At 35.5% G+C, this 12,685-nt stretch overlaps 1 protein-coding gene across 5 annotated transcripts in view; it reads right to left on the bottom strand.

The window, feature by feature from the left end:
• Positions 1-12,685, bottom strand: part of MYO16 (myosin XVI) — a 406,659-nt gene that overhangs the window by 185,678 nt on the left and 208,296 nt on the right. For all 5 annotated transcript variants that reach the window (XM_063337500.1, XM_063337484.1, XM_063337493.1 and 2 more), the window contains exons 11-13: positions 10,170-10,280; positions 7,944-8,009; positions 4,363-4,490 (exon numbers count right to left, since the gene is read on the bottom strand). In XM_063337500.1, the coding sequence (XP_063193570.1) occupies positions 4,363-4,490; positions 7,944-8,009; positions 10,170-10,280 (305 nt within the window). The remainder of the gene's footprint in view (positions 1-4,362; positions 4,491-7,943; positions 8,010-10,169; positions 10,281-12,685) is intronic.

Raw genomic sequence — 12,685 nt, 5'->3', positions numbered from 1 at the left:
AACTGAAGTAGCACTTTGCAGTCAGAAAGTCGAGTCTGGTAGTTTAGCAAGGGTTTCAAGACTGCAGCTTTGGACTTAGGCAGCTAAGTTCCAACTCAGAAAACTCAGGTGCCTTCATCTCTTTTCATTATCATCTCTTGAGAAAACGTGGGAGGCAAAAATGACTAGACTGAAAAAAACAATATCATTAAGAGTTACATTGCATGCAGAATTCATTAGAAACAGTATGTGTCCAATAAAAGAGTAATTCATGAATCATTAGTAATGGCCACTAAACTCATGGGAAGTATCTTTTTGTAATTACTCTTTGGCATGAAAAAAAATGAACTGAAAAGCATTGCTAATAGAAAATAAACTTTATCTCCACAAAATAAGCTACAAAGCTTGATGAAGATGATAGGATTAACATGAACAAGGGTACATTATCTGATATTTTTCCGTGTCCTTTTGACAAGATTGTGGGTACCTTGATGTACTGAAAATAAAATAAAAGACTTCTATAAAGAAATTACTGGATTTTTTTTTAAAAAACAAACTCAAACTTTTCAGGAAAAAGTCAGATGAGAGTTACACATACTGCCATCACTTGGTTCTCTGGCAGTTAAGGTAGACATATTTTGAGAACTGCACATGAAAGGTAAAATACTGGCATGGTACTAATTCTCACTGCTCCATATAATATCACAACATGCACATCAAAACAGTAGCATGTTCTCATGGTAAAATCTTTATAATTAAAGCATAACTATGTTTATAAGTTATACTAACAAATTACTTATACTATAAGTATTATTATAAGTAAAGTAGATCTAAAAATAAATATAGATTTAAGAGTTGTATTCTATAATTGCATCACGTTTCACTTGCTAATGACAACAACAGAAGGCAAAAGTGTACTCTCACTATGCAATTCCAAGAGTGCTCGTATGGCAAAATGGCATATCTTGCAGATATCAAGGGAATTTCATCTTGGGATGAGTGCATACCCACGGGGATAAGCTACTTTCACTGGATTTACTACTAATAAAACCAAACAAAACTAGCAACTTTCTGATTTGGTGTGGCTATTTTTCCATGTGGCATGCTGATACTCCTCATTGTAGGAGCTCTGAATTGGACAGAGTCTCAGGCTAACCATTCCAATATTGCAGCAGCAGCAAACATGGTACAAGGATTCTAGGAACTATTTAGTCTAAACCAAAACCACTACAAAAATCAATGGGCCCTGCCAGTCCAGCTCTGGCAACTCATTTCACTTCCAGGGGAGTTTGGCTTTGGAAGGAATTCAGGTTAAAATAGCTCCTCAACATCACCACCACCCTCCCAGGTGTAATTTTGCCCTGATAGTATTTCTCCACCCCAGGTCACCATAGAATCATAGAATGTGTTGGGTTGGAAGGGACCTTTAAAGGTCATCTAGCCCAACCATGCCACCACCTGAATGTTTGTGTTGACACAAAGGATGGTGTGGAAATGAGGAAACAAGCAGACAGGGGTAGAAGGGCAGAAGCACTCCTAGCCACCTTATTCCACTGTAATAGTCTCATGGATCTATGAGTTCTTTTCACTTGTTCATCCACTGCCTCCTTGCTTCTGACCATGCGCATGAAATGGCCTTTCTAGCTATGGAGAGCTTTTCTGAGCTCCCTTATCTTCATTCAGCCTGTGATTGCACATTAGAGGGAAGCATACTTTTTTAACTTTAAAATTTGTTACTAGGCACACTCACTGCACTATACATGGCATGGACGGAATTGTATCCACAACTCAGCTTTATAACTGAAGGCATTTTAAAATTACAGACCATAGGCCAAACATGTACAGAATGAGAGTATGCTTGATAAGAGAGGTTGGAGAAAAACAAATAAACCACAAAAGCTTGGAGTATTTCAGAACTGCAGAATTGGAGTTATTTGGTTCTGATAGGAAATGAAATGGAGATCTTGAAAACTTCTCCATAAAACCCTCTTCAAGTGAAAAATCAAAGAAAAACTGACTGGATGCTGTATCACATGACCTCATGGGCAGAAACTAAGCCCTGCTACATGCTGTTTGTTAGCATAGATGTAACCAATGAATCGTCCCTCAGTGGTGGAAGAACCTTCTCTTGATGATAGCTAATGTTGTTTTACAGCTAAAATAGCAAGAAAGCAGAAATCCATTTTGACCACACACACGAGTTCATGCACACACACACAATCAGGCGACAGCAAAGGGGTTGACAATAACTTGATTTATGTCAAGGGTATTTTTCAGATTATTATTATTATTATTATTATTATTATTATTATGAGAAAACCGATGGAAATTTCCTACACCACCTTTACTTTCCAGCCATTCATTATTTAGATTCTACCAATGGACTAATATAATGAGAATATCCCATTTTTAATACCTCTTTATGAACTTACAAAAGATCTCAATTCCCTTCTATTTTCTTATTTAGTGCTAGCAGAAGAAAGGTATTTAAAAAGAACTATTTCTAGCTGTTTCTGTTAAGTTGCATCTATACTTAACTCCTATTCCAAATTACCAGATGCTTTCCTTTCAGCTTCCATTTTCACAAGTGACCTTTAGATCTAATTAATTATCCACATAAAGGATACTTTCGTGTGGCATATCTATGGGTTGCCTTGTTGTGATATGCAAATGTCTTGCCAAGTGCTGATGCCATCAACAGAGCACCCTCTTGTCATATTCTCCATCAGGTCACTGATTTATAACAAGCTATGGTGGGCTGGCCAGAGATCAAGACAGTGGGCCTCAACACATGCCTTGACATCCTGATATAAAATCATCAGTAGCAACTATTCCCTGATATCAAAGCCATTTACTATTAAGAACAGTATTCTTTGTGTACCACTACACAATACTTCACTTGGCAGTCAGCCTTCTTCTTGAAGTGTGAATAAGTATTATATTCCGCTTCTTCTCTGTCTACAATTATAGGCAACTTCAAAAAGATAATGATCAATTAGCAACATCCCAAGTTCCTGCTTTAAAGAAAATGCTGAAGACAGTGCCATAGGATATTTCTTATTTTTATCAAAATTATTATACCTAAAAAAGAGTTAATATTTATGAGAAGATCATATGAAGATACAGTAATGATTTCCGAATATTGCTTGCACCTCTGCTTAAATGACGCTACCCACTGGAAAGATAAGTAACTATTCCATTCTGATTAGGTTATAAAAAGGTTACCATTTGTTTCAACCAATCAACAGTCAGTTCCACACATAATTAATTTATACATTTATACTTTAGACACTTACAAACTATGCTTTAAAAAAAAATTAATTGCAATATTCAAATGTATTTGAAAACTTAATATACAGAACTTAATATGCATGGGAGTCTGTATCCACATGAACAGAATGCAGTAAAAATGGATATATATGATTGTATTTATGTATTCATTTTAACTCTTGTAACTCTTGTTGTTACAAAAGCATTGTTAACTGCTTTTGAGTATCATAATCCTCTCAATTTCATAGTATTCAATTCCCTTATAATTAGAGACAGTTCAAGAGCAATTACAAGATTTACCAAGTGGATCAGGCTTTATTCCTGGCCAAATCAAAATTAACCCCTTTCCCCCCTTCTCCCTCATCTCCCATGAAGTTCTGCAAACCCTTGCCATTATTTCAGCCAACAGCAATTGTCAAAGTGACAAGACTGAACAACAAATTTGAATAACTACATCAAATTCACCAGACTCATTGCTATCAGCTAGAGTGAAGGAAGAAAAGGGATTAATAGATTTGGGGAGCAAAAGTTCCAAGTGAATTCAAAGTTTCACCATTATAAAACTGACATATTTGTATGAAACTCTGTTTCACTGGAGATTTCTAATACATTTATTCACAATCTTGAATGTATTTACCATTGCAACAACACTGCGAATACAGGAACTGGTTAAAGTCCATTTTGAAGTTGGAGCGCTAAATAACAAGCTCACGGCCACACAAACACGTGAGGCAGAGTGGAAGCTCCAATACAGAGGGCCCAACTCAGAGGGGGGACTTCCAATTTTATTGTAATTAGATTCTGTTTCTCATACTGATCCACGTAATATTAGCAAACACACACAGAGTGGTTTTGAATTCTTTACCATTAACTCTTTCTTCCTAATTAGATGCAGCTAGATGGAGTGGCAATTCCCCAAGAGAATTTATGAACTTGAGATGTAATTAAACCTTTTTCAGTTCTATTTCGCTCTAATGTATGATACAGAGATCAGCACACAGAAAGAAATCAGTTGGAGGAAAAAATAAAATGGAAATCTCAACCGCTGAATCCTGCGGGAAACAGCTGAAAGGCAGGAGTTACAAATTAGTTAATAGAAAGATAAATTTTCACCTGAGGATAAAGCACTGGGGACGCTGCTCCTGGAATATCATGTGGTAAGCTCTTTCAGCACAGGAAAATATATGTGGGGGAAGCGAGGAACACAATTTTCCAGAGTTACTTAAATAAAGCTGGGTGACCTGAAAAATTGCAGAAAATTAACATGATCAATACACTTCAAACTAATTATGTTTCACCCAGCCCCCCGATCCTGGGTCTTTTGTAAAGCTCTCTAAGCATTATGAACAGAATCTCTGCCTGGATATATGTGGTACCATTACAGTATCTACGAAGAGTTTAATTAAAGAAAACAGAGCTGTGAGCATAGAAGATCTAATTAAGATACAAAATTAAACAAAACTAGAAGACTCAACAAGGCTGGTTTGTCATTAAATAAAACAAAACCTAGGAAGTTACTTTTTTATACCTCAAGTGTATACTTATTGAATGAATTTATGAATTAAAAATTTTATAAAATGAAATATGATTATTGTATTAAAACTTAAAATTGAAATCAAGGACCTGAAGTTATAAGTGAATTCATTTATTACATGACAGAGCAGTCTCCCACAGATACTCTCTCTGCAATATAGAATAACTTCTGTGTTACACATAGCTGGCAACATGCACTACCCTTAAAGCTTAAGTATGAGTAGAACCAATTACCTGCTACTGAAACCTCTTTTTTTTTTTTCCTGAGGACATCCTGATGTTCTTTCAGCTAATACCACATAGATTTTAGAATAATTAGATATTCTGCTAACATCTACAACTCTTTTGTTTCAGAATAAATAAATATAATAAAGAAAATACATAATGTGATTTAGATCAGATTGTGAGCAGAAACACCATATCATTTTACAAATATCCTTAAATATATAACTTTACCTACCTTTTTATATAGCTTTTATCAGACTTTCTCATGGGTTTAGAAAATTAACACAGCCTCTACAAAAACTCGTGGCAGCTGGGGGACAACTGGAACACTATGAAGCATCTAGAACGATACTGGATGCTATCACTTAAACAACCAAATCCTTTCCTTTCCATCATGTCCTGTTTTCTCCAACTATTTTCTCTTTCCACCACAGTGCCATTTTGTATTTGCTTCTTTCTCCAAACTAATCAGGTGCTTATCACCCTTCCTGTCCCATGCCTGTCTTATTTATTTAGATATTAAACTACTGAATCTTGGACCATCTACGACGCCGTGGTTGAATGAATCCTCACGATATGGCCCTATTCTCATTCAGGTCTTTTGAGCTACCAGACTAAAAAAAATTAAATCCACGAAGATTCTCAAGAATTCATTTCAGTACGTCACAAAGCAGAATGATAAACCTTCATGCGCTTACTCTCATTGCATGATGTTGCGAGTGTTTTGCAAGTTTAGATACTTTTCTAACAAATGGACTTCAAGAATATATATATTTGCAGTAATCCAACACAAATAAATTCTTCACAAATGTAACAAAGTAGGATAACCGTAGCACAAGCTGCTTCTACAGTTACTATGATAGCTCCAGGTCATGTCTGTTCCTAGTAGTATAGTGCTACTACTGCGTATAGTATAGTAATACAGTGTATTTCCACGTAAAAATGCATTAATATTACCATTTAGCAACTGCACTGAATTGCATACGAAGGAACATATATCAGTGCTCATCAATGTATATGATTCTTTATGTCCTCTGAGAGTGAATAATTACTTCTAAAAAGATTTATCTTAGTAGAACTCTTAGTAGAACTAAATGTGGGAGGTCAGCGGAGGATAATACAATAAAGATTGCCATGAAGTTATGAAAAGTGATTAAAAAAAAAGAAGAAAACCTAAAGTGCTGCTGTTTTTGAAAAATGTACATGATAATCTTTTCATTGCTTCATCCTGGGTTTAAAAATAGTATCACGCGTAATGTATCTTTGCATTCTTTTTTTTTTGACAGCTAACAAACCACATACCTAAGATAAAAATGCTGACACTAATGAGCCACATCATATAGCATGTCAGTGTCTACTGAGGAACTGACATCATCAATTTTATTATGTTAATACACAGGGCATCTAACAGTTACAGACTTCATTACAATACCAGCTGAGTTGCTGCAGTTTATCTGAGCATTTCAAAACCAGAGAAAACAAAGCTACTTTACAACCATGGCTTTTGATCATGTGGGAAATATATGCCTAATGCACAATGCCACTCAGCTAGTAATGATGGAGCAAAAGCAATGATCATTCAAGGTGACCCAAACAATTACAGGACAAAAAGTATCTCACACCAAACCTGCTAAAATAGATCTATCACAGAGAGGTCAAGAGAAGATGCAGCAAATGTTCAGGAAACATTTTAATATGTATGCCTACCATCTAAATTCTTTTTCTTTACAGTTCTCTCTTGGTGCACAAGATCATGTATCTAATGTAAAATACACAGAGACAGGAAAAAAATATCATCACCTAAAACCTTGGGGATGATGGATGATTTCCATTTCTTGAAACTAAATTTAGTCTCCCAACTTGGAATCTGCTGATACTGCCACTGAATGTCACAGTATTTCTTTCTCTCAAATTTACTACTCATACACACAAAGCCATGTGACACAGAAAACAGCCAGACTAGTTCACTTAACAAATTTTGAACATTTTACAATTCTTGTAAGCTAAATAAACATATTTGAGCACTCCCTAACACAACAGTGAGCCTGATCTCTGCGCAGTAATGTGATCTCAGTGCAACAGTGAGAAAATAACAGGGAGGGGGGGAAGAAATAAACAGTTATACTCTGTCTCTAAAATGGCTGAGTGAGGATGAAGCAGAGATCATATCATTTGGATTTCGGTTACTCCCAGTGATCTACAAAGTCCGCTTAAATGTTAGTTGGTATCAATGTCTAGGTACTGGAAACGATAAGCCCCTTGTAAATAACTAGTCTGTCTCGTAAGTGAAAGATTAGAAAGATAAGGGTACTACTATTCAAGAGAAACATCTGAAGCCCTTCCTAAGTGGCCTTCTGTAGAAGACAGTGCACACATGGACTCAAGGTCCTTTTGCCCATACACTGCTTGCACCCAACACAAGCCACCTCCATATGACTGCCCCAGCGTAGTGCCACGCTTCTGCCGAGCACCTCGCGCTCATCGCCTGTGCGGCGTCTGAACTGAGGGGCCTGGCGTGGAGCACAGACAGACATTTTGAGCCTTTCTGCACCATGTTATCTCCATAATTGTGTTTTGGGTGAGGGGTGCTTGAACTCAGTCAACCACGGCATGAAATACGCATTTATTTTTGCAAGATTGTCAGTGTCAGAAGCCACCAAAGTCATGTTATACATCAGGAACTACTTTTAAACGACCTCAAGGGCTACTGCTCATACAAAACATCAGCAAGATGGCTGTTTTACAAATAAGACACAGCAAAAATAGTGGTACCTTGGAAGAAATTAAAAAAAAAAACTGGTAAAATATTAAGACTAAGATGATCCCAACATTAAAAATGGGCGTATATGTTAATTAATACTAGGGGTTTGGCCTGCCAAATGAAATATATGAATCCACTGAAAAAGACCCACATATTGTAAAGACAGAATGCTTACCACGGTAGAATAAATAGGGAGTTCTTTAAATGGGTTAACAAGCAGCAGTATATCACCAATGTAGGTCTGAAAAAAGAAGATATAATTGCTTCATTAAGTAATAAATTAAATCTTTAAGGAGGCTAATGATTTTCTTCCAGAAAGGACTTTTGTCAAAGCCTTTTAAATCTAGTGATCAATATATTAAACATAACTTGTGAATTCAGAGCTTTTAACTTCATAACTTTAAATTGAGATCTAAATTTACAATTCAGGCAGCATTAATTATTCTTTTTGTAATAAAACTGAGTTCTTCATAATGGAAAAGTATGCATAGAAGAATTGCACTGCATATATTATTAGTAGATTATTTGAAAGTTGATTTGTCATTTACCATTGGTTAAACTACAAAAGCATGACATGCCAAACTACAAAAAAACCCACACAAACAAGTTCCTCAAGCAATTTTTTTTATGGGATAGATGACATAATTTAGAAGTGCTATATTGGTTGCCCAGAATTGATACATTAAAATATGTTGCTTGTGGAGTAAGACAGAGAAACTGATGCATATGTAAGTTTTTATGCATGTGTATGTCTATATGAACATATGTACATGCATATAGAAAAAAAATCCTGGCGATATTAAAAATAGCAAACCATCCACTGACTGCAAACGTGCCAAGATTTTATTATTTTATATTCAAACACTTGTATGTGAAAGTTGTACTTGAGTATAAGATTATAGGTCACCCTAGCTGCTATACTTCTCACTTCACACATGTAACTGCGGCTGTATTACGCTCTTGGAATGCAAAAATGCCAGACCTCTGTCTCTGAAGACATCAGAGAACAAACCATCATGTGAACAGTCACAGTTATGCTGCCTTTGTCAAAATGAAGTATTTTGAATTGGGGAGGTGGAAAATAATGCCTTTCATAGTAAATGTACTATTTTTTCTTCTGAAATGCAGTAATTTATTCCCTCTCCCTCTCTCCCACCCTTACTTCGCTGTTGGGTTTTCCTGCAGAATGGAACATGAAACAGGCAGTGTTCACTGCTAAGGAGGATTTTGGTTTGGAATTGGAGTCCAAGAACTTTTCCTTCTAACTCTGAGAACCAAATCACCCAAAAATGCAAGGATTTTCAGCATTGATGAATGCTACTAAAGCACAATGGTTGCTGTTGAGCAGAATATTAATGATCACTGCCTATAAATTTCCATTAAGCTAAGAAGAATGCCAAAGCAGGGTGCAAGATCCTCTTAAATAAAAATTTTCAGTATTTTAAAATAAAAGATGACTTCTTTTTTATAAATACTGAGTATCTGTGGATTCTCCTGAATTCAGTTAAAGTTATCTGTGTTTGGCATCTTTGAAATCGAGAAAAAGCAAAAGAAATACTCATAATAAAAATTCTAAAAATCAGAATTTTTATTATCATCGAATGCCATAACAACTAGAATTGAAGTTCCCAAAATTTCAAAAGTATTCATAGCAACATGCCAATTCCCCATACTCCTTCAGTCTCAACAGTGCAATCAACTTACACATTTCAAAACAATTTGCATGTTTCATATTAACATGCCACTCAGCTGTTCAGTAAGCTAGAAATAAGTAATGAATAAGATACGAACAGGGATAACAAAATTTTCAAGTGCAGATTTTTCTCCAGAAGTAATCTGTACCTAACTGTATGCCTCCCAAGTTTAATATGGCAAAACCAGGAAAACCAGCTTTACAAAAACATTGTTGTAATTATTTCATTTGGTATCTAGGTGATTAACATTACAATATAGAGAATGATTTCTGTAATATAGGAAAAGACGAGCAATTAAATCTCCCATGTGAATTACAAGCTTTTCAAATGTAAATTTATTTTAAATTTCCAGTAATCATGTGCTATGTTTAAGTTAATGTAACGTTAAAGACAGAAGGATCTTTTGGTAGTTTGAGAGATTACACGTGATCATCAATCTTTACCAATACACTTGCTCTGTGAAATAAACACACATAAATTTTATCCAAACCTATCTAATGCTTTATTCCATTTTTTATTTCTGCTTTTCCTATATAAGCTTGAGAAATTGCAGGGCTTAAATACAGATATGTCCTGATCCATTTAAATATTAGTCATGAGTCTGGGACAGATTACTGTACGATACTTATGATAGTATTCCTATTTTTCCTATTCTCTCATTTGCTCCTTTTTGAAAGTTTATTGTTGATAGCTGAATAGCAACTCACATATATCTGATTATTATTGAAACGCTTCTGAATCTCATAAAGCAGGCTGCTATCTGTTAGCTCACTCAGAGAAGCCAGGTCGTCATTTGGAGCTGGAGGCATTAGGTTGATCTAGAAAACACAAATTAGAGAAATAAAGTAACTTCACAACCAATCATCCTGTACCATTATGTTCTAACCTGAAGTATAAACCTAGATCGCTAGAATTTATGAAAAAAAAAATGCATTAGAAGTGGAAAGTTGTCACTCCTCCCAAACAATTACACATCATTAATCTTAAGCAAGAAAAGAACATAAAAAAATTATTATCTATGTTAAGGTATATAACTGCATGAGTCTGATGGGCTCTTAAGAACATAGACCCCTACTAGAGTGCCATCTGCTATCCCTGGACCCATAAAGATTCCCAGCTCTAAAGCAATTCTCCTGCTCTCTTCATTAAATGTTTATGGCAGAAGAAATGAAGACTATAAAAGTTAGTGCACTTGTAAACTGTTTACTGCATAGTGTTTAACAAAGCTCTTGTACTACTCTTCATCATACATGATTTAAAATTCTATTAGAATTTTTCCTGCAGAATAGAAAGAAGTTAATAAGAAGTGGGAGTCATGTTGTCAAGGAGACCAGAAGAGATTCAGAAGCAGCTACTTCAGCCAAAACTGGTGAATAAAATGAGCTTTACATTTTTGAGATTTAGGAGGAATAATATACGCTCTGCAAGGTAAAGCAAATGCTAAGGAAACCACAACAAAATCCAAAAAGACAGAATAGGAGACAGAAGAAAAGAAAAAAGAGTCAGTGATAAGAGAAATTTGATTAAAGACAAAATAAACACTGATGCATTAAGCAGTGTGCTTATAAATTAGGATCTACCCTTAAAATGTAGGATGATTCCTTTTTTATGTCAGCCCAAAGAAAAATATTTTTGCATCTCAGCAGAATACCTAGAAACAGAAAATTCTCATGTGAACAATGGCAGAATTATTTGAATTGTTTGTTCAAAGTTTACTAAAATACTCTCTTGGTGTCTGTTTTGAGGATGGACAATGAAGATGAAACTTCTTTGTTCTATTGTTCAGCTTAAGATGAAGGCTCAGGAGAAAAGCAGACACTGCCCTTTCTTGGAGAACAACTCCGCATCGTCAGCCACTGGCACTGGCACGTGGCAGGAAGTCAGTGACAGAAGCAGCAAGCAGACTAGGAGATTTTGGAGGGAACTGGAAGAGTGCTTCTCGCAAGGAGAAGACCCCAAAGACTATGGATACTGGGGATCTGATCTCAAACTTCTGAACGTCCATTGTTTCTGTAGGTTCAAGGTCTAGTTCAGAAATCACAGCACTCTGAGTTCTCTTCCTACACTTCCTACACTAGAGCTGCACTGTGTGATATTGCTGAAGAATTTAATCTTAACAATACACGACTAACAATGTCTCTTATTCTCAATGTTTCAAGATTCTTGAAACATGCATAGAAACACTCATTCACATGCAATTTTGCTTACTCTTCTGTTTTACAAAGAAGAAACAAACGATGCACACCAGACATCACAACCACAGAACCACTAGTCCTTATGACATAAAATAAAATCTTGTTTTTTCTGCTTAAATATTTCACCAGTGTTACTCATATTCATGTGCCGGTATGGTACAAATGAAGTTACAAACCCTCAAAACCTTCCCTAGTCTATAAACAGAGAAATATAAATACAAATATTAGAATGTGAATTTCACACTTCATTTTACACTAAATATTCTTGTGGGTTCAAGGTTTTTGTCAAAAAATGACTGTCCTTACATCATCGGGAAAAAACCCCAGACACCTCTTTTAACATGTACTTACTAGTTGTTTACCTCACGCCGTGCCACTATGAACATTTTTTCTTAGCTTCCAAGCTTTTTGATGGCCTTATTTATCCTGATATTATGCAGTTGCTTACAGCCCAAAAAACCTGTTATACATATATATACACACTTGTTTTTCATAGTGTATATATATATGTATTTATATATATACTTGCCCAAATCAACCTACTCGTCACAAGCTTAATCACTAAAGAAACTGCAAAATAGAGCAAAATTAATCTAAGAAGTATTACATATCATGTATGAAGCTCCTCAAAGACGAAAGGTATATGTAAGCAGAGCTTTCAAGATCCCAAGCTTCTGTTGAGTCCCAGACACTGTGGTACCTTTTCTCTATGGAGGGCACACTTCTACTCTTTTCTCTACTTCAAGCACTGTAGCTATTATTGTATTTTTGTTTCTTGTAATAGCTCTGTCCTCGGTATTTTCACAATAATACTGGGGACTTCAAAAAACTTCCATTTTAGGACTGACACAGTGACTTGAAAAACGTTGGAACCTCTTCTTTAGTCTTTAGTAATTTCCTTACTATTCCTCTAAAGATAAATATATTCAGTGGAAAATAATGTTTAAAAAAAGTATATTAGGAAACAGGCAAACTCCTCACAGCAAGCTGTCTTCTTTTTTTGTCAGCTCTCCCATCAGGCAATTAAT

Source organism: Chroicocephalus ridibundus, chromosome 1 (assembly GCF_963924245.1).
Source record: "Chroicocephalus ridibundus chromosome 1, bChrRid1.1, whole genome shotgun sequence".
NCBI lineage: Eukaryota > Metazoa > Chordata > Aves > Charadriiformes > Laridae > Chroicocephalus > Chroicocephalus ridibundus.
Note: the sequence above shows the minus strand (reverse complement) of the source record. Positions and strands in the feature narration are given on the sequence as shown.